This window comes from Lepidothrix coronata, unplaced genomic scaffold (assembly GCF_001604755.1).
Source record: "Lepidothrix coronata isolate B3197 unplaced genomic scaffold, Lepidothrix_coronata-1.0 Scaffold47, whole genome shotgun sequence".
Lineage (NCBI taxonomy): Eukaryota > Metazoa > Chordata > Aves > Passeriformes > Pipridae > Lepidothrix > Lepidothrix coronata.
The window spans coordinates 4815497-4838943 of record NW_016690227.1 but is presented as its reverse complement, the minus strand read 5'-3'; the positions used below and the strand labels follow the sequence as shown (position 1 = coordinate 4838943).

Here is a 23447-nt window from a genome sequence, read left to right as displayed (position 1 = left end):
GTGGAGCCACCTGGAACTGCGTCTCGCACATGATACCTTGTGGTCTCTCCTCATGAAGGCCACCCCAGAGGCCTCTCTGCTACTAAAACCTTGAGATTTGCACGCAATACACAAGGCTAGTGTAAACCATCTAGTTGTGCATCTGGAAATCGTGGCCATGGAGCTCTATGGGCTCAAGGGGCTGTGTACTCCTGGAGGCACAGTGAAAGGAACAGCTGCACCTTTGGCTGTGGCACTGTAGCAGCAGCTCAAGGGTAATGTGATGGCTAGGCATATAAATAGCTGAGTGCTGGAGAAGAGGAGAGAGGGATTTGACCTTTGTTTCATTTCAGTGTAGTTACTACAGAAGAAACTTCCCAGTTTTGGCGTCTAGGTATTGTGAGAAATGGCTATCAGAAGTGATAAAGGGATTAGAAAATGAATTTTAGACTTAGTAGAAGCAGAGCTTATGTGGCTTAGTTTATTGAAAAGTCGAGGAATAACTTAACCACTGTTCAGAAATGCCTACTTGGGTGGGGGGAAAAATGAATGGAACAGTTCTGCAATTAGACAGATGGCAATGGATGGTTTTAAGCTTGAGCCAGACAAATCTAGATTAAAGTGCATATCTATAAATGAAACAAATGAATACTGCTGCTGCCAGTCATTATGTCTAAAGTAACCACCCAACCAATAAACTTATGCCAAAAGAGAAATTACTTTGGGGAATATTTGTGACTTATTGCCTTAGCAGTGACACTAGACCATTAAGTGCTTTTTCTTGGCATATAGCTGAATATAACTGGATCATCACAAAAATATTACAAATAAGCAATATAATGATGCATAAAGCCAAATTTGGAACAGTGGATTACATTAAATGTCAGATGGTGAATTACGATAATCTGGAATCATTATAAGAGAGTTAATAGTAAAAATATTTGGAAAATAGGAAAGCTTATAAAGCAAGCTCCCTTACAACTGTTGAAGTTTAATGAGGCTAATAACTTTAGGCACTTCTGAGACCTTAAGAAGAATGCTTCTAGTATGTAAAAAAAAAAAAAAAAAAACCACAACAAAAAACCCCCTCCCCAAAACCTTAAATAAAAAGGTGTTAATTTCACCAGAGTTCCTTATATTGGTAGAGAGGACTCACATGAAGTAGTGTTTAGATTATTAGAAACATCTTGGTACCACTGGCATTTTTCCTTGAATGCATTTGTACTTCGGTGGAATGAGGTAATCTTTTAAAATTGCTTAGTGAAGAGGGTGGAAAAATTATACTGTAATTAAACCATAAAATTAAAAATTGAAAAGACTGCTATGGATTTAAAAGCTAAGCAGTAAACCAGGCTGTGGAACACTTGTAGCATTTTGTTCAGTGATATGACCCTGGGAATCCTCGTATTGCTTCTTTTTAAGATCTTTCATTTGCTTCCTTGCTTGTTCTGTTGTATCCTTTTTTTCTTTTGTCTTCAGGTAATTTTCTGCTTCCTGGGATTTCTTATTAAGCAGCCTTTTTTTAATTTTGTTCACAACATTCTAATAACAGTCCTTCTTTAGCTTTTTCTCTCATCTCTTTTTAACCTAATATAACTATAGACATTTGCTTGACTGTAGCACCTCCTGACGTCACCTTTGCAATGAATGTACATTCAGTTATTTTAGATGATATTGTTCAAATACTAGTGGAAAGTTAGAATGCCATTTCAGGTGTGTTGTTCACCTTGTAAAGTGCAAGCTTGCCCAGTTTTGCTGAGCAGCAGTTTGTGTATTGACCATGAGTTGCATTTCATCATACAGAACTTCAGCCTATAAGTTTGATGCTGGCACTCGCACTGTATTTTCTCCTTTTTTGTATGTTTGACTCATGATTTTAGTAGAAAGATTTTTGGGTTATTCTTTCTTCAAGAGAATAAATCCCATATTTGCCACATGGTGGTGCCAGAGGGTAAGTGAACCAAATGTCAGCAAATTGATGCACTGGCTCTCCTGGAGCAAGGACATAAACTATCACAGGTGTGGCTTGAGAAAATAGGCTTTTGTGAAACTTTGATAAATGCCCTACGGATAGTGAAAGTTAACCTTTTAGGCTATGTATGTTATTTTATGCATCTCCAGATAGAAGCACAGTGTGAATTTTTCAGGATGAGGTAGTGTACTGCTGACTACTGTGGAGTTAACATATGGCAGTAAGTAATGAATCTAGTTTGGAGAATAGTCTTTCACAGTAAAGGAAAAGTGTTATTAAAAATACATTTTAATGTAATGAGAGGGAGTTCAGTATCAAATGTAGCCAAGACAAAAGACTGATCTCAAAATTGGCTTTTTGATATTTAGAAGCGAAATCTCTCAGTAGTACTTCTGCAGAAGATTAAAATGGAGGCTTCTTTACTGTGAAATAAGTCTCCTGTCAATTCTTAAAGGAAAGGTATAGTTTAACAGTGTAAAGGCCTAAAACTTAAGAATTTAGACTGAAAATTTTCTTTTATGTGTAACATAAAAGTTATGTTCTGCTGTTAATGTTCTGATGTTAATGTTCTGAATGTGGTATTTTACATGGAGTCACCTGGCATGGTATATGTATGAACATGTGAGACATCCACTGTACTGGAATCATGGAATGACACCTTCTTGTCCCAGCTCTTGTTCAAGTCTGTTAGCTGCATTATTGAATAGTGTGCAGGCACCTTTCTTCTGCTGTCGTCTAAATTCCATGTGGATAAGCATAGCTGTGAAGCGAGTGAGGAGATTACTACTGAAACCACTTGAAAATTCTGAGAGTGGTTTCTAATGGGAAATAAAACTCAAAAGTCTTTTCCTTTCTTTGTCATAGGTCTTTCAGAACGGAATAGATATGTAGTCTTGTAATGCTCGTCTGAAATCTCTGATACTTAATTTCCTTCTTGTGGTTACAGTTTGGGCACTTAAAAAACTTGTGGTTCATTTTGGAGTTTTGAACTTCTTGGCAAACCATTGCAAAAGTTGGTGGCAATTTGTTGAGAATTTTGTGAAGGAACGTCGGGAAGCTCTTGCTCCACGACCCATCAGAGGACTTGGAAGTGTCATGCTAAAGCTTGACAGTAAGGTATTTCTACTTACTTCCTTAAGCAACTTGAAAGTTTGTTTTATTCTCTGTTCACCATATGCTGAGATGCTTTGATTTTAAAATAAATGTCTCTCACTAATGGATATGTCTTTCATGTGAAACTCTGTTTTATGGTGTATTTTAAACGATGTCTCTTGTCACTATTCATACACTTAAGTATACATTTAAATTTGTTAAATGATTACATGCAAAACTTGACAGAAGTCACTTCTCAAATGTTGAGTTAGCTTTATAAGCTTCCTTATCTGAGTAAGGCAGATTTCTCATGGTTTAGTCACAAAGATTTTGAAGTTAAACTTAATGAGCTTTAGTGTGAAGGATAAGATGTTCCTACTTCTGTTGTGAAAACTTAATTTAAAAAGCGAACCGTTGTGTTCTGTAAGTAGGGCCCGAGATAGTTTGGACACATTTGTTTATGCTGTGTGGAAGTATAACTGTTGAACAAAGTAATATGGTCACACAGAAGCGAGTCTTCCCTCTGTAAGAAAAGAAGTATGTGGGGTAAAGTATTTGGGAAGTGCTGTAGAATAAGTCATCGGTGTTACCCTCCATTCTCCCCCACTCAAAACATTCTCACATTTGCATAGCAAATTGCAGAGTTGGAAAGCTCTGTAAAATTTATGAAGTGTCCTTCATTCAGAATTTAAGTTTTCACATAAACTGATAGATTATTTTGTTTGTAATAACTCTGCTGGTGTGTAAGAATGTGCTTTCTGTAACTATTGTTGAAATGTTCTCTGCTTTAGAAAAAGCCATTATCTCACAGTTTCTATAACTGAAGAGCTGAACTCTGTAAGTGCATTTGTCAGAGCATCTATACCTTGGCAGATCGGTCTGCAGTTTATAGCTCTGAATTCCTACAGCAGAGGGAAGAGCTTAAGCCTGGATCTAATGGGTAAATGGATGTCAAGAGGTCAACAAAAGCATTGAAAGGGCTCTAGGAAAAAAGTACCAATTTCACAGGGTTAGTTAAGGAAGAGTTTGAAAAAGGAAAAGCCATTCAAAATGCAGCTATGAACACAATAAAGCAGTTTTCCAAAGGTAGTGAAAAGTATTAACATGTTGGGATAAAAGCTTACATTATACAAAGCTTTTCATTAAAAGGTTTTGTTTTGTAAGTAAGAAGACTCTCTAGACACAATATTGAATGTATTGTATTTCATGAGTTGTCAAGTTTAGTATCCTTGTATTGTATAATTGTATGATATAGAATGCTTCCTAATTCCGCTGAGTCTTTTCTCCTTAAAGAAGGTAGGGCTTTAATGTGCAGCAGAACTCCCCGCTCTTCAGCTTAAATTTATTTAAGGTCAGTTTATATTCATGTTGTTCTTGTCTAAGCAAAAGAACAGTGTTGCCACAACTCATTTCTCCATCTCCCTTCTCACTCCCATTTTTCAAATTATAGTCATATTTATTCCTTCTGAGTCTTTACTGTGTGTATTAAAGCAATTTAAGCTCTCCTAGCTGTTACAAGAAATACACTTGTTACTCTGCATGATTCTGTTGTCATCATTTGTGCCTATTCTAACTCTGTTTCAGCCGGCTTTTATCATGGGGAGCTGGAATTATGTGTTCTTCCAATGCTTATCACACTAATGCTTCTATATCTTTAAGTTCTACTGGCTATGCTTATTCTGTGTATTGTAGGATCATGGACGCATCATATCTCTTGAGAATTTGGGAAGCAATGCCACAGAATATTGGCAGTTGTCTTTTTTGTGGGGACAGGGAAAGAAGAGGAATGAAAATTACATCCTTGCAAGATTGTTTTGAAAGGATGGATGAACTGTATTTAATTTGGATTATCAAATGTTTTGGCTTCAATAGGGACTGTTGAAGAGGAAATAAAAGATATGCAAACAAAATAGAAATCTGGGGAGTAAATTGTTACAGCTTACCTTTTCTGCATCTGTGTGAGAAACCAAGACTGATGGATTGTTTCCTTTGCAGTTAGATATTTAACTTTTTAATATTTTATTTATACTTTGTTTTTATGGGAGGTGAAGCTGCTTAGGGTTTTTGTTTGGTTTGTTTGTTTTTTATTTGTATACTATTTAACTGGAAACTGAATCTCAGCATCAGAACATACTGAGGCCCTTACCAAAGTACGACAAGCCATTGGCAAGGTTTGTTTCACGCAAATATTTAGTGGTACTACCTGGTCTGGCAAACATAATATGCCCAATTAGGAAATAGTTCCATATTTGAATAAAATGTAGGGAGGATGAGGAAGACAGAGTGGCATGTCTTTTTCTCCCAAACAAAGTTTAGGAGGCTAGTGTAGATAGTCTGGAAAATAATCCATTGTGAATAATGGGAGAGTGCTGCGCATGCATACAAATCTGAGATTTACTAATTATGTCTGCTTTTGTAATAAAAGCAGCAGGAAAAGAACTGCTTCTCTTCTTTCCAACTGCTCATCTACCCATGGTTGTCTTAGAAATGCAGACAAATTTGAAATGAAGAGAAATTCTGGTCAAGAGAAAAGGAAGTAGAGCATTGCTTTTCATTTTCTTTATAAACAGTAGGTCAATCTGTGCCTGTATGTGCACACCTCCTTTAAATGTGGACTACAAAAATAGGACGTCCTTACTGTATTCTTTAGTCCCTGATTGTGCATTCGCCGCATGAAGTCAACAGATGTGGCAGTTCAGCTATGAGAGACTTCCTGGAGGAAAGAGTAGGGGGGTTCTGTTGTCATCTACTGAGTCATCTTAAAATTTAATAGATACGGTATCATGCATATTCTTCTCAACAATTGAGAATTAATAATTTGGTTTACTGATAAGTTTTTATTTTAAAGAAGACTTGTCTTTCAATTTGGTGACTGTAGTTTGATTATAGAGTTATGAGGGAGTTCAGCATCATAGACAGTAGCTCAGCTGCATGCACTACACTTTTACTAGTTGGAATGGGCTTTCTGGTGGACTTGAGTGAATCATGTAGTTGTTATATGCTTTTTCTAGGTGTAGCTCACTAGAATTTTATATATGGATTGTTCAGGATGTTTGTACTTTGGGTAAAATCAACGTTTATTTCTTCTGGTACCAAGTTTACTATGTAGCTAAAGCCAACCACAGAAAACGAGCAGAATCTTTATCAGTGCATATATTATTATAGGAAATACTTTCATAGGCATATGAGATTGTAGATAAATAGTTTTCCAATAAAATACTGGAATAGTGGCTATGATCTTAATACTTTTGGATGACTTCAAGATTAGAATTAAGGTGTAGCCTATTTTCAAATGTAGATTGATTACATCTGTAGAACTACTTAAACATCAGTATTGGTAAGCTAGTGGGCAGGTAGGGCCTCTCAGGTATTGTCTTAAATATTAATAAGAAAATAGTTATTTTTTACTATAGCATATAGTGTTATTTCCTAGTTATTTTACTATAACATATAGTATTATTTCCTAGTTATTGTATATATCATCCAATTCCAGAAGGCTGAAATTATAGAAAAATACCAAAGACTTCCTTTCACATCTTCCTTTCACAACTAAAATCTTAAGCTGATGATAGAACTCTAGCTTTTGTTGTATTTGTATGGAGTTGCACAGCAGAGAAGTACCATGAGAGCTATGTTTTTTCCAAACTAAACCCCATATATAATAGTGGTATAGATGTATAGATAGTATTTAATATGCAGAAGTAAAGTTAAAGGTAAAAGTATGTTGTTGAATCAGTAAACAGCTTTTCCTGTTTTCACTGATAAATTATTCCACAGGTGAAGAAGTAAAACAGAAACAAATTCAACAGTGTCAATTTGAGGTTTTTGAAACTTTGTCATTGCTTTCTATTACTGTGATTCTTTCCATGAATAGTAAAAGCTAGCAAAAGTGGATGGTTTATGGCATATTTTGTTTTCATGTTTCCTGATGTTCATGTTTTTTTGTAAATCTTTTTCTTGCTTCTGTTCTAACTAAATTAACATGAGATTTTTTTATATTTGAAATATTTTTACCTTTTGTTTTCATTGGGAGATAATATAATTAGTGTCAACTGGTGAACAGGCTAGATTTACTGAGCATTCAATGGTCTTGTTTTCAGGAAGAAACAAATTTTGCATACTTGATCTTAACCTCTAGCACAGATGAATAACAACGTTAAAGCTTTTCATTGTTGTGATTATACTGCTAATTGATTACTAATGGTTAGAATTAAGAGTATAGTGCTACATAAACTAGGTCCTAAAATGAGTGTACTTGAGCATATGGATGAGTATCAGTAAGGAAAAAATAATGGTAGTGCAAAAGGAGAAATTAACTGTTCATTGTTGAGAAGTGCAAGGAGAATTATATGAAATCCATGCGTTTATTTCATCTACAGTTTGCTGTTGTATGTATATCAGAATTAATTATGTATTTGATGTTGTGCCATTGAATGTGAATGTTCTAAAATAAATGTGGTACCAAAAAAACATATAAAATTTGTTTAACAGTAATTGATGTAATAGGAGTGTTTTGAAATATATAGGAAACTGCCTGAATGGGAGTATTAATGCAATAAACAAGTATCTCTTGTTAAGTTTTGGTGTTTTGTTAAAAGTACCCTTCTCAAAGTACTTTTACAAGTCCTACTCTGAAATCTGAAATGGTAGCTCAGTATAATTGAACTGGAATTGCCCAGGTTATTCTGATAGCTCTGTTCAAATCATTAAAGTTGTTCCTATTTGTTATATCCCTCCTCATTTCAAAAGTGCATGTTAATAGTAATACCTAGACTCTTGCATTAGAAGTTACTATCTTTTCTTCCTATTACAATTTGCCTTTGTGTCTAAAACAATTTCATTTTCATTCTGTGGGATGACTTTGCCTGCCTGTCATTGCTTTTTTTCCCCTATTACTGCATTTTTCAGTAATTTTCCACTGTGTTGTCTTTTTTTCCCTTTTCTTCCATCTCCCCCTGCCACTGACAAGCTGTGGCACTGGCTTAATAAGAAGGTAAATAAAGAGAAAAATTGTGATTCCAACTAATGGATTCTGTGGTTTTGGGGAGTTTGATTTTTTTTTTAATTATTTTTATTTTGCAGCATGAACACTCCTTAACATGCCTTGCTTGTAGATTTCTCTCTCAAATGCCTCTTTTCCAGCTCTTGATATAAGCTACTGAAGGTCATATGAATCTACCTGATCTCTTGTCTTCTACTCCACTGAATGCACATAGTTAAATGTTTTGTACAGCAGAATATTGCATTAGCGTTTCAAGCAGCAGTTTGATTTAGTGGCAGTTTTATTTAAGAACAGTTGATCTCCACCTGGTCCCCACTTGTACACATAATGAAACCAGTTCTCTCCTGCTCTGTAGAGCTGTTCTCCCTCAGAAAATGCATCAGTGAACTAACATGGGAGTGGCGAGGGGTGTGAAGCACAGTTGTAAAGCTATGGGTGTAAGCTCTTGCAAATAGTGCATTGACTGGTTTCAGTCAGTGCTGTAAATCTTTTACTTTTGAAGTGTCAAACTTGCCTGTGTACACAGGCATAGTACATAGTGTACCAGGAATAAATAACATACATACTGATATGGAGCATACCGGGAGTGAAATGAGACTTTACATGGCCTTAGAACTGCTGAATCTAACAACAGTCTGAAGGGAAGTGAGGGCTAGTAAAAATAAAATAAAAAAATAAATGATAAAAAAAAAATTAAAGTAGTTGGTATAGTTAAAATATTTTTTTCTTTTTGTGTGACTTTCAAATATGTGTGACATGTTTTTTAAGAATTATCATTCCCAGTTCCCATGGTTCATCTTAGCCAGCTAGGTTTAACTATTGTTCTTTGGGAAACTGTCATTCCAAGAGAAGTTAAAACTGATTTGGTGCTGTGTGTGACTAAAATCTAGACAGGTACTCAATGCAGTAGTATCTCTCTGGGACTTGGGCAGTGGCATTGCTTCTGACAAGCATAGATCTGGGAAGAGATGCCTATAGCGTGTGCATGGCTGAAGGACCTCAGAGTTTTATAGGTCAAAATCTAGTATGTGATAAAATACCCATAAAAGGTCTTTGTAAACAAGGAAATGGGACTGCACAGCTGGTATCTGCAGTGGGTGGCAGATTAGGAATAATGCTGCGTTTAGTGTGTAGGCTATGCAGCTATAATGAATTTAGGAAATTTGATCTTCAGTATCTAATGAGTGAACCAAGGGTTGTATGTTGGGGGGCTTTCTGTGTTTCTAAACAAGAGGGTACAGTTGCTTGCTTCATGATTTAGTTATAATTGTCCACTAAGAGGTGAATTTATGAATGTTCTTTTGTCCTTGACTATAGTTTTCCTGGTTTAAAATTACATTTTTATTTCCCAACTTTGAAATGTTTGTCTTATGTTAGTGCCCTGTGGTTAGTAAATATGTGCAACCATAACCCTTCATAATTTTTTTTTTTGTTATGTATTGGTTTGTTAGCACGATTCAGTGAAAAGCTGAGTTCAGTGAGCCACAGATGAAAGTTTAGTCTCAACTACTTTTTTTCTGGCTCTGAATTTGCCGCTTCCTTGTTTGAAAAAATTGATAGGTTGCAGTGTAATTGCTTTAAACTCTAAAATGTCTGGATTTTAAATTTAAAGATTTGCATTATTTGGCAAAACCCTATGGATATAGTTTCTTAGCAGATTGGGATTTGTTAGTTCCTAGGAGTTATTTTTGAAAACTATTGGTTTACTTTAAAGTTTCATAGGTAGAAATCCTGAAAGTCCTATAGTGTTACATGCAGTGTTGACTCTTGTGCATGAACATATAGTAATAATATTATGATAAAGATGAAAAAATGTGCAAACAGTGTCAGGATCGTGTGGGTTCATTTTGTTGTAGGTGGGTTTTGGTGTTTTGTTTGTTTGGTTTTAAATAATTAAAAAAAAAAAAAGTCATATACTACGAGAGGCAAAGAAAAGAGGGGATTTGTAATACAGAACACTGGATGTGGTTACAAGGTTGATTTCTTTTGTGCCTTTCTCCTTTTTACCTGTCTTTGAAGGGAAGTGCTTCAGAGAACACCTAGATAGATTTCTGATAATCCAGCAGGAAATTACAAATACATCACCTGGTTATGGTAGAGTTTGAAATAATGGTTCATTGTGACTGCTGGTGACAAACCTTGTTAATTCCTGTTCATGGTCTATGTAGCCCAAAATATAGAATAGGTTCAGTTGGGCTAGCGTGATTTTTTCTTTATAACATTTTCTGTGTCAGGACTCTTTAGAAGGAATTGCTAAATTCTGCCACTGTTGTTGGAGGGACACTGGTGTAAATAGACTTGAGACCCCATGTAAACTATTCCCTACCTTTTCTAGGTTAACTACTAAACAGACTCATTTCAGCATAACCCTTGGATGTGTTCTGGTTACAGGCTTCCCCTTGTTCTCATCAGATGATATTAATGAGATGATATCCTCAAGTATTAACTGAACAAATGAGAAATAACAAATCTAAGAAATGCCTTGTAAAAACAATCCTCATAAATAGTGGAGCCGTTTACAGAAAAAAAAATAAAAGTCCTCGTTGGTAATTTTATGTAGATGTAATTGAAAATTAAGTAGATGCCCAGGTCTTCTTCACTGTGTGAGTAATGCAGTAAATCAAGCATACTGGAAAAACTATTGCTCTGATGGCTATGCAGTGTGAAACATGAAAATATTAATTCACAGATGATATATCATACTGCATGACATGGAGAACCAGTCTAGATAGTAGGATTTCTGATAAGCATGGACTGTAGTTCTGTTACAGCTTAGTGCAATATAGTTTGTATCATCACCCAAAAGTTGAAAGAGGGAGAACTTGCAAATTATTGAGAAGCTTTCTAATAGAATGCAACTCATCTTAAACTTTTTTACAGTGAGCTAAATTTAAAAAAAAAAAAAGTTGATGACCTTTCCCTTCAAAACTGTCACAATAGTTTTAGGATAGATTTTGTGGACAGTCTATCACAAATCAGTAACATTTCAGTTTGGTTTTACAAGTGTGACCTTCTGTAGCTTAGCAGCCTGGCTTTCCTTTACCTTTGCATAATTTTGGATGTTGCGGCAGCATCAGCTTTCTGCTGTTGACTAACCTTTAGAAGCTTGAAACTGAATAAAAAACTTCATGATCTCTGGCTAATGACTAGTGTTTAGTCAGTACATGTTTGTCTTTGTGTGCATGCCCATGGTTTACAGGAAGGATATAAAGGGAGGTCTGGCAGGGTTTGGGTGAGAGTGAAGTCTAGACCTGATTCAGTGGTAAGTACAAGCATGAAGGGATTTACCTGCAGTAACATAGCACCTATGCATTATTTAGCACGAGTGTGCAAAGGTGAGTGCTTACTAAGGAAACATTGTGGATTAATGTAGAGGAAGGAAGGGAGTTTGAAAAGCAAACAAAACAAAAAACCAAACCAAACAAACAAAAAAAGAGAGAGGAGTAAATACAGCCCTGAATGTTGAGCATCTGCTTTTACCTCTGCAACACTCAGTCCAATTCAGTCTTCTCCAATGATACGTCTGTACCAGTTATACAACTTGGATCTCCTTAAGACTGTGTTGAGAGATGTTACTGCAGTACATTAACAAAGCTGGCTTTCATCTGTCTTGCTTGGGCTACCTGTCCAGGTGAATAAAGACAAGGTGGGCTTGCATGACTGAGGCTGCTACCTGTTGTAGTACATCATCAGTGCTGCCATAGTTTTACTAACTAAATTAAAGGTAATTCAGGCTTTACATGTGCTTCAGCTGCACCTTAATGGAAGTCTAGGCATATTTGAACCCACAATACAGAGTGTCAGGAAAAGATAGCTTGTTCATCATGTGCTATTTCAGAGAGAGTCTTCATCCTGATCTCAGCTCTGTTGAGATTACCCCTCACAATCATTGAGGCTAGCATTTTTTGAAGGTTCTTTGGAAATACGATTCAGTGAATCTGATTAAGCTGCTATATGTAAGACTACTGGATTTCTTTTATGCCTAACTATGAAAGTAAATAGAAATTATTTTGAACTTTGTCTAAAGTAACAAGAGCAGCTTTAATTTTTAACAGCTTCATTTTGAAACCTATGTTATAAAATTTCCATCCCCTGACCATCTAATATTTTTTTCAGTGGTATTTTTGATTTATGTCCTTTAAAGCAGGGACTTTTATTTCTTGCTTCCCTTGTATAATCCTGCACAACCATAGATGTGTGTGAGGCTTGGAAGGGTGCAGCAAATCCTGTTTCAGTCTTGTTTCCAAGGAGGTAACAGCCCCATGTAGAGGTTACTCAAAGTTTTTCAGAGAGCTGCGGTAGCACTGGCAAGACATTTCTGATGGCTGAAATATTTCAGCAATGCTGAAGAGTGTTAAAAATATCCAAGACAAAAGATCTTGCACATTCCTTCATGTTCTCTGATCCTTTCTTAATGTAGTGCAGATTTTGTTACAAAAACTTGCTGGCTCAACACCTTGTTACTTTTAAAATGATTTTGCATTCTTTTAGTTTTTGTCATCATTTTGAATATAATCCTTGTGTTAATTTAGGTCAAACAAGGAGCTGGTTTTAAAAACTTGAAGTTTAAAAATAATTGCTTGATGTACATTAACTGCTCAGCTACTACAGGGTAAACACAAAAAAAAATAAAAATTTTTACTTTTTTCAAATAGTAGATCTAACTTCAATATTAACCAAAAAAAAAATAAAAATTTTTACTTTTTTCAAATAGTAGATCTAACTTCAATATTAACCAATTCAATCATCACACAGCAGTGTGTAGAAGTTAGTTGTTCCAGGGCCAATTTCACATGTAGGGATAGGGTAAACAATGAAGAAAGAATTAATGTAAACCATCAGCATGCATATTAGTAGTTTTTTAAGATCTCTAACTAAAAAGTTACCAACTTAATCATTGAATAACTTGTACTCGAAAGTACTTTCACCTACTACACATTAACTTTGACCTCAGTTCTCTTAAAGCACAAATTTTACAGTTGTGCTGCTGCTGCTTTTTCCTGTAATAATGCCAGATGGAATAGTGTTGGTATGTGAACAATAGAAGCTAGAAAAATGTATTTGATCAGACTTGCATGGGCTTTCACACCTTTAAAATAAACAGTCAGTTTATGTATGAGATGAAGCTCAGTTTCCACTATTGTAGAGCACGCTGCAAAGTTGCGTGACTGAGCAGTTTTATTGTTTTCAATAACAGTCAGAATGTCTCGGATCTTAAGTGGTATCGCTATTTGTTTGTGGGCATGTATAAAATGGGCCTTTTCAGAACAAGATACACACCTGTTTCCTGTATCAGTAGGTTTAGCTAATGCATGCTTAATGCTGAGCATCCTTTTGAGATTGGAAGTGGATAGAAATAGTGAGTGCTGAATAACTGGCCTGATATTCAATAATGTAGAAACCCCACCATCTCGTTTCAGTTCACAAGGTGATGAGCAGCTCCAAAAATTTTATTACTTGCAAAAATACCTCATTTGTCATTTAAATGACTTTTAGCTATCCAAATCTGGAAGTTATGATTGTACTTTACAGTATGCCTTGATAACTTTGAAGTCCTGTGCAGACAGTATCTGTAAGTTTCCAGGTTGCTGAAGAACAAGAAACAAAGATAAATTTCTGGGTTCTAGCTGACATGAATGCTAGCTCCCTTAGGTCTAGTAAGTAACTGTTGAATTATTGCTTGCTTTGCAGAGAGCTTGCCGTGTCATGTGGTAACGTGTAAATGTTTTTTTGCAAAATCACATGCCATACCATGACCTTAATCATGCTAACATCGCTTGTTAATTGTTCATCTCCAAGCTTGGGCATAAATGCTGTTTGATTAGAGCCTGATTTTTTACTGTGATTGTAAATAAAAATAACAATACTGTTGTATAGTCATATAGCATTGCTTTCATTAAGTATTGATTTATATGCCATAATTTGTTTATTTTTTTTTCTGCACAGATGATCGTGTGGTTGGAGAAAATGCTAGATAAAATAATCAGCATTTTTATAATATTTTTGCTAGTCATAGGAACCCTCCTGCTAGCCCTGCTCCTCACTGCAAAGGTACAGTGTGCTAACAAATGTAATCACAGAACTTATTTTCAATGCTAATGGAGGTTGTTGATATTTATACTGAATTGTATAGTTTAAAGAATTTATCTAAATATTTAGTAACTAATTGCTCCGTAGTTGAACTTGTCACCATTCCAAGACTATAAAACATACAAAAATATAGCAAAATCTCAGTATTTATATTTCTTTAGATTTCTGTGTTTATTTACCTATATGACAAGCCTAATATATAGACACTTGGAAATACAAAATTTATTCTGGTAAAAGAATTACTAGCTTATATATTACAGGAACGGATTTGTTTTGCATCCTGTTACACTCTCCTCGTCAACAGCAGAACCACTTAGAATTTTTTCTTTTTACTTACCTTGCATCAGAAACATATTTGCCAAATGCTTAAGGTGTATTTGTCAATCTTTTTATGTGATTGCCTGTAATAACCTCATGGTATCCTGTTTTGACTTAAATGTGCTGAGATTCATGATCAGATGTTCTTTGAGGCTGATTTTTTGTTTGTGGTTGGGTTTTTTTTTGCTTACCAGAAGAGGTCACTCATGTACTTTTTTTTCCTTTATTTTTCCTTAACAGAACTGTGTTTATACTTGAAACAGTCAATGGAGGTTGAATGTTTGACTTGAATACAGTTACGGAACAAAAATCAATGGGTTCTGATGTCAATATCTTTTTTCCAAAATGTAGACTTATATAATGTTGAGTTCTTAAAATGGAAAGCTTTAAAAGTTTTGCAGACATTCCTGCCTAAAGCTTCCTTATATTCATAAAAGGACCATTAAGATATTTATAAAAGGTGTCTTTTATCATTCTTATTGAAGAATTAATTTGGTGAGGCACTTCATAGCATGGCTGGTTATGTTAGAGCTAAGCATTCATTAATTTTTGCACTTCTTTGATTCATGGCTTAAAAAGGCGTATCTAAAACTGTGCTTTGTATTTTAGTACTTCCCTTGACAGCACTGTTGTATTGTATTGGTTTTTTTTTTCCACTGGTGTGATAAGGTTTAAATTTCCATTTGCTATTACTAGTGACAAAAATTGTCAGAACATAATGATTATTGTATTGTCTGAGTTTTTTTGGGTTAATGGCACGTCATTCTCCTTAGTGGGTTGTTTGCATTGGAAGAATTATTCTTTAAATGTACGAACTGGTCACTGCCCCCTCACCTGCCATCCTCTTCCCTACCCACCCAAAAAAAGGGAAAAAACCAAAGTCTTTCTGAATGTAGGAAAAGTTCTAGTTTGCATTACATAACATTTCTCCTCTCTATATTTAATTTAGGTACATCAAGAGAGTGTTCACATGATTCAAGTCACAAGCAGCTTGATCAATGAGACAGTAGCCAGTCACCCAGAATGGGCAAAGTAAGAATGCTGAAGTTAAGCGAATAGTATAGGGTGGATGAACAAACTTCCAGGTGCTCTTATGCATAGTCTTTAATTTAAAAAATTCCCTAGGGGAACAGAAATGGGGGTGACTCTTACAGGCAGATGTAAAAGCTGAACTTTCAGGTGGTAGGAATGTTTATGCATTACTCTGGAGGACTGTCAGTGTGATATCTCATTTGAGGATTTTGGTGGAGAAGGACAGCTATATGAACTTCTCTAACTACAGTTGTGGAGAGGAAAATTTTGTGGTGCAGAGACTAAAGAGGTCAATATTTTTTCCCTTTTGCCTGTGGAAGAAAAGTACTGGCAAAGAATGCTCTCTCTGGAAGGTTGCAAGATGAGAGCTGTGGAGATGTGGAGAGCTTGCTGCAGAATGCCTTTGAGGGAATAGGAGTTTTTGGAGTGAATTGAAGAAGAGTTCAAGGGTGGAAAGAATGGTGGATGGGGAGAGTTTGGTATGAATCAGTTGGCAAGGGCTGTTCCTATTAAGAGTAGATGTGTGTAGTGTACTCAGTGGGAAGTATGCAGTAAGGTTTAGTGTGTGTAATGATTACAGTAAATGCCAAGGCAAATACTAAGGGAGGGAAAAGATTTTGAGAGAAATGCATCTAGAGAAAAACAAGAGCACACTGGTGAGCAAAGAAGTGATTACATGAACACCAGAGGGGGAATAGGTGAGATTGAAGGGTGGGATTTTAAGGGGGGCATGTTCCAGATGGCTTTCATTCTGCTGCAGCTAAACAGACATTCGGTAAAGGTGAGATACCAGGAAAAAAAATTGTCTCCCAAACAAGAATGGTTGACTTTTTTTCAAGGGCACATTTTAAACAAAAATGATGATGATTTCACAGTATGTAAAGAAAGTGCATGCTGTATTATAAGAGCAAAATGATTTTTCAAAAACAAACCTAAAAGTATATAGTTAATAACCACTTTAGTAATATGTGTTTTAACACTACTTAAGTAATCACAATCAAGAGAATGGAAAGCACTTAAAATGTGTTTTATTCCTTCCTGGCATTTCTTTGTTTGGCCTTTCTGTTTTACCATAAGATGGAAGTAAGTGGGACTAATGAAAATGGAAATTTGACTGTCAAAAGCTTATTCACGTAATGAAAATACTGGAGTATCAGTTGAGTAATTAGCAGAATTTTAGCTTAAATTTTTACTTCTGGTGTTTGCATCTAAATTTGAAGCACCCAAACCACGGTATTCTAATTCATTAAGAGTGACTATACCTCTTGCCAAATCCATCAAACTTCACCAGCTTTCAGAGCTTGATGCTCACATTACATTTAGAGCTGAGTGACTGAAATGTTTTGGAATTCCAATGCAGAACATTTCCGAAGGATTATACAGACAGAAGAGCTTCCATGTTGATCTTCAGTCAGGTGAACAAATGTCCTGAACGGTGGGGGTTTTTTGTTTTGGAAGGGCTGCAAAAAACGTCACTGAATCAAGATATGAAAAGAAAGCCAAAGCAGATATTGTGTACCCTGTATTCACAAGTGTTGGAATGCTGGCAACTCAGTAGGGTCCATTGCTTAGTCATTCAAAGTGATGTGAATCTCTGAAGAAATTCACGAGTGGGTAGTTTGGTGAGGACTCCGAAATAACTGGTGCCAAACCTGTTTTCAACTAGTTACTTTCTCAGGGAAACTATGTTAACAATTTATGTTCAGCTTGTAATTCAGAAGGTAGTCTTTACAGCTAGATAAGACTGCTTGATATAGTATTTTCAGGCAACTAGAACACCAGGAAAATTGCTAAGAATGTAGTGTGAATAGCACACATACAGATTGAAGAGCAGATCTCTCTTGAAAAAGTTGAGATACCAATTTAATTAAGGTTTCAGGAACCTTGGAGAATTTCAAATGCAAGGACTTGCCCTAGATTTAGTTGTGCTTTGCTTATGAGAAAATCTGTTTCTTGGTATGTAGAAGGAAATATTCTAGTTGCAATAAGTTTATATGTATTTAACCATGATACGTAGTTATTTCAAAATATTGTTTTGCAATGTGTTTTGGATGTAATGAAATCGGTACAATACATAGCAGTTAACTTTGTTTTTCTTCTTTAAAAAACCCCAGCTGGCTCCCAGAAGCCCAGGTAATTCAGAAGGCCCTCAATTCCGCAGCGAATAATGTGTACCAATATGGCCGAGAATGGATTACACATAAGGTAAGAGTGAGCACCTTTTAATTTTTTTTTTTATTTCTTGTATTTCATAAAAGTGGAAAGAAATAAAAATGTATTTGTCAGTAGTTCTTTTCTGTGGTTAACTGTGTGGTTGACAAATCTTTCTGCTCTCTGGTTTTTGTCTTGAAGGAAGAGTGGGAGTGATTTCAGTAGTCTTCTCCTCTCAGAGGATTATTTTTTTTTAAGAGCTGAAGAATCTGTCATCATTTTAACGATTTCTAGTGAAAATTCATCAAATAAAACTGAGTAATATTTTTTTACCTGGCTTTAGCCTGTCCTATTATAGACGATGTAGGCTTTTGTTATTGCCACCACCACTCCTCCCCCTCCCCCTGTGTTCTAATTTCTATGTGGGCTGGGTGTGGTGGATCGGATGGTTTTTTTCAGTCATAATTTACTTAGTTAAGATAACTTTCTTCAGGAGAATTTGTCAAGATTATATGTATGTTTTGATATCGAGCACACATCTCAAATTGTTTGATATGTTTACCCCAAAGATGTGAACAAGAATTTTGGATTAAGCATTTTAGAGACAGCATTGGTTTTTCAGTGCAGAAAGAAGTCCTCAGCTTGATGTAGCAGAATGTTTTTTAACAAAGTCTTCATATTGTGAACCATGTTGTCTGAAGTATTTCATACTAATAATTTGGGTTTGATCCATGCCTTTGCCAACACTCTTATGTGATTCATAGAGCTTGGAGTTCATCGGTAGATGCCTGCTTTATTCTGGCCTGTATAATAAAAGGTTTTTGTTTGTTTTAGCTCCATAAGATTTTAGGAGAAAAAGTGAATAACACCGCTGTGATTGAAAAACAAGTACTTGAGCTCTGGGACAGACTTTATCACTCTTGGTTTGTGAAGGTGGGTAACTTATTTAAATGGTATTCATAAAAACTATCACTTAGTACTCTGAGATAATTATGCTAAGTATGCATTTCTGAGAAAGAGATTAGTAGAAAGTTGGATGCTGAGTAAAGGTCATAATAAAAAGCTGGGAAAAAATTTCAAGTGTGTAAGATCATTCTACAGTCACAGTTTAAGTACAGCCACAGCTATGTCGTTTACTTAAGTAGTAAAGTGTGTTTTTATGTATGCCATTTAATTTAGGCTTTTCTCACTTAATGTGTTTGGTATTTCGTAGTTTAGAGGTTTCTGTTGAATTTTTGTGTTGTTGAGGTGTTAGGAAAAGAAAACTGGTATTCTGCGTGATTTGTTTAACTTTCATTAATTTGAAATTGGGAGAAAGAAATTGTCCCTTCATTAAGTTTCTTACAGTGCATTTTTGTAGCCATCTTTTAGTGGATTCTGTACAATGATCTTGAAAAGTTCATAAGAGTTAAATAATTTTTATTCTGGCAATGCTGTTTACCTTTTAAAGGAAAAAGGAATTCATTAGCCATGATGCAATGGAAATATTAAAATCCAAAAGTTATACCCCTGAAATACTTCTGTATATTTAAATAATTGCAATTATAATATATTAACTCTTTATACAGTCATTTTTCAAGTACCTCTAAAGTTCCAAGAAGATTTCTGTATTAAAAGAAGTAACAGTTTCAGTATAGTAGTCAAAATGGAAAGAATCAGTTTCTGACAAGATAATGCTGTAGAAGGACCTGTTGAGAGATAACACAACGCTGTTGAGGAGTATGGGACCACCGAGGAAAAAGTAAAACTGTATCTGCAGTAGATTTTTCTGGCCTTAAGCACTTGAGAGTATTCAGTGTTAAATGATTGACCAAGAAAAGCACCTACTTTGGATGCAGCTATCGATTATACTGATCAACCTGTTACTTTTACTAATACAACCTGTATGTCAGATGGTCGGTAGCATTGCATCGTTCGATAGGGCTCTGTGTCACTACCTGTGCTGTAGGAGCGCTTCTGTTGCTGCAGTACAGCACAGGGTGTGCCTGTGTTTGTGTGGTGGGATTTCTATCCTGCAGCTGTTACTTGAGGGAATACTGTGAGGCTTCTATCTTATAAATTCTCTTCTGGTAGGGTAAGAAACAGCTTTCCTACCAATCAAAATGATAGAAAGAGCTTCAGAAATGCACTGATGCTCGCTGCCTACGATCTTGAAGTCTGTTCCTCCTCTTGACCACCATTTACAAACTAGACACTCTATGTTACCATTGACATACTGGGAGGCAACCAATTATCTGCGGGCCACAGGTAACTGCTCCAGAGTCTGCTCCTAAATCTTGCTCCTTCTATCATAGCCCAGATCCATGTAAAACATCTCACATGAGTGCTTTCCACCTGGCTATTTCCTTCTGTAATATTGTAATACTCTTGCATGGTCTTAGATGTATCTGAAAATTGGTAAACTAAGTGACAGTGTGGTGTGTAGGATATCTGTACCTGAGTACAGCTTTCAAGATCCTCACTGTTTCAATTGTGGGAGCATAATAATTAGACTTCATTTTGAGGTGTGCATAGCATTGCTCTAGTCTGTAGGTGACTGAAGAACTCAGACTCAGGTGATACTATTCCATGAAAGCTGTAGAACTGAGGAAGAAATGCTGATGAAATGTGGATTCAACCATTAACCAGGGGGGAGTGTTGATCTGCTGGAAGGCAGGAGTGCTCTTCAGAGGGACCTGGACAAGCTGGAGAGATGGTCTGATTCCAACAGGATGGGGTTCAGCAAGGCCAAGTGCTGATTCCTGCACTTTGCCCATAGCAACCTCATGCAGCACTACAGGCTGCAGACAGAGTGGCTGGAGAGCAGCCAGGCAGAAAGGAACCTGGGAGTTTGGATTGACAGGAAGTTGAACATGAGCCAGCAGTGTGCCCAGGTGGCCAAGAAAGCCAATGGCATCCTGGCCTGTGTCAGGAACTGTGTGGCCAGCAGGACCGGGGAAGTGATTCTTCCCCTGTACTCAGCACTGGTGAGGCCACACCTGGAGTGCTGTGTCCAGTTCTGGGCCCCTCAGTTCAGGAAGGATATTGAGGTGCTGGAGCAGGTCCAGAGGAGAGCTACTAGGCTGGTGAAGGGACTTGAGCACAAGTCCTATGAGGAGAGGCTGAGGGAGCTGGAGTTGTTCAGCCTGGAGAAGAGGAGGCTCAGGGGAGACCTCATCACTCTCTACAACTCCCTGAAAGGAGGTTGTAGCCAGGTGGGGTGGTCTCTTCTCCCAGGCAACCAGCAGTAGGACAAGAGGGCATGATCTTAAGGTGCACCAGGGGAGGTTTAAGTTGAATATTAAGAAGAAATTTTTTACAGAGAGAGTAATTAGACATTGGAATGGGCTGCCCAGGGAGGTGGTGGATTCACCATCCCCAGAGGTTTTTAAGATGAGACTGGATGTGGCACTTAGTGCCATGGTCTAGTAACCCCAGTGGTGTTGGATCACGGGTTGGACTTGATGATCTCGGAGTCTCTTCCAACCTGTTTGATTCTATGATTCGTAAAAAGATCAGTAGGCAGCAAATGGTATATATTTTAAAAGGTTCTAGTGATGTTGTGATAAAATCAGTAACTGTGACATCTCTCTGTACCCAATGAAGTAAAGGAGAGACAGAATAATAAACCATTTGGACCATTATGGCATAACTCTGCAACCAAGGACAAGCATCTCCTCTTCATAGTCCATTCAGGTGTGGAGTTATGTTTTATTCTTAAGATCTAGTGCATTTGTTGAGGAGGAATGTCTTCCAGATACCTCACTTATCAACACACAAGGCCTTAGTTGCTGAATAACATTGAATTTGAAATATGTATGAATAATAATGTTACAAAATTTGAAAATGGTATCTAAATCTGCCAGTTAATGGAAAGACCTGTCTTTAAAAGTAGAACTAGTTGAACAGATAATAGGTCTTCATACACTTTTCAGATACAAAAGGCTTATTGGAGGGAGATTTTTGACTACTCATATGTTTGTGCTCTAAATAAATTGCCAGCTCAAAAGAAAAATCTCTTGTGTTGCTGTGGATTGTTAAAGAATATTGGTAACTGTGCATCACAAAGTGTAACTGTGTGCATCTAGAAAGAATTGGTAATAAGTGGAAAATGTAATGCTCTTAGATAAATCAGTGCAGGAACCTCGCTTGGAACGTTCCTTTGCTGTGTATGGCAAAAAAGGTACTGTCATTTTGAATGCAGTCTGGTAAAACTAAAGGTTTGGAAAATTTTAACAGAAGTAGTGGGATGCTTATTATAAAAATCAGAGTTAAGAACTTGAGAAGTCTCTTGCTATTAAAGATTAGGATCTTGGATCTGTTGGTGTCAGTGGGTTTGCTTAAACTTGCTTACATAGAATTTTGACATCTTCCTCTGAAACACTTATTACGGTCCCAGACTGAGACAAATAGTCTTATTCTAGATAGTAATCAGGTGTGATTCATTGGACAATAGGCAACTTTATAATTAGGGTGGAGCCATTTAAGGAATTAGCTGTTGTGGTTATGGCCATGTCCTATTGTCTTGTTGTGTTGCAGTTACAAAGGGGTGTAGTCAGAAGAAATCATTCATGCATCCAATTTAGCTTTTATGTTTTGTGTGACTGAACATTGCCTGTGGAGAAGCAGATACTAACAGTGAGAAAAACTACTTGTTTTGGCTTCTGCTTGCATTTTCCTTTATGGGTTGTATGTTGCAAACCGTAAATTATGTAGGCAGTACCTGAAATCAATACCACTTTCCTGTGTGCTTTCATTAAGAGCTTGCAGTAAAGTTAATTTGTAACAGAGGTGAACGAGTACAATATAAAGAAATGTAATTATATGGCATAATTAACTACACTTTTCTGACAGATATTAGTTTTTTCGGTGTACAGAGTACTTCCAGGCATTTTTGGGGATGACGGTTAAAGCAGCACTAGTATTTAGATGCATGTTGGAACTCTTCCTCATTAGGAAAGCATTAGTCTAAAACATTGCCCTTTGGCTTTATCATATCTGCAAGTTATTTGAATGTCTGTTGTCGTCACGTCTTTGTCTCTCTTTTTCAGAATGTGACACATTCTGGAAGACACAAAGGACACAAGTGGCACATAAACCGTCAAAACAGCTGGCTTGGAGATATTCTGGACTGGCAAGATGTTGCATCATTTGTTCATGATAACATTGAAACATTTCTCTCAGTATGTATTCTTTGCACTTATTACGAACTTGGTCTAACTTTAGCTGATGGCAGTTTCTCCTTGGAGTACCACTAAGGTTATGGATTCAAGAACATGGAAAATTAGGGAAACACTATTAGTGTTACTTACAATAACCTAAGAAATTATTGTAAGCCTGTTTTAGATATAACCATAAAATAAACAGAACTGTTTATGATGAAGAAACTCTCGTGATTTCAGCATCTTCATTGATACCAGCTTCCCAGACATCTTCCAGAGACAGATTGTTACTTCAGCATCAGCTGTGTCACCTCCAAGCTAGTTTTCAATGCTTTATATTATGTAGTCTTTTTAAAAAAGAAACCAGGTGGTCTAGGTTATAATTGAAGAAACTATTGACTAAGAGCTTGTGAAAACAAAACAAAGCTAAGAAAGTATATTATTTTTGGTCTTACTTTTTTTGCCTCAAATTATTCATAGGGTTGAAAGCATCTTATTTCTCTCCTTTTATGAAAGTTCTGTAGAGAATTAAATGAATATTTTACACAGTGTGAATTCCTGAATTAATGCACTGGACCTTTCGCCTTGTAAGGAGAAAAAGTATTGAAAGCAATCCAAACTGAAGTGTTTCACTAAAAAATTATGTTGAGTCCAAAATGCTTAATATACA

At 36.3% G+C, this 23447-nt stretch overlaps 1 protein-coding gene across 2 annotated transcripts in view; it reads left to right on the top strand.

The window, feature by feature from the left end:
* The window catches only part of TMEM245 (transmembrane protein 245), an 81414-nt gene that overhangs the window by 18103 nt on the left and 39864 nt on the right, over nt 1–23447 (top strand). Inside the window, exons 6-12 of one of the 2 annotated variants that reach the window (XM_017814907.1) lie at nt 2898–3067; nt 8013–8036; nt 13992–14096; nt 15403–15485; nt 17600–17690; nt 18471–18569; nt 22667–22798. In XM_017814907.1, the coding sequence (XP_017670396.1) occupies nt 2898–3067; nt 8013–8036; nt 13992–14096; nt 15403–15485; nt 17600–17690; nt 18471–18569; nt 22667–22798 (704 nt within the window). The remainder of the gene's footprint in view (nt 1–2897; nt 3068–8012; nt 8037–13991; nt 14097–15402; nt 15486–17599; nt 17691–18470; nt 18570–22666; nt 22799–23447) is intronic. The other variant, XM_017814906.1, reaches the window with a different exon arrangement.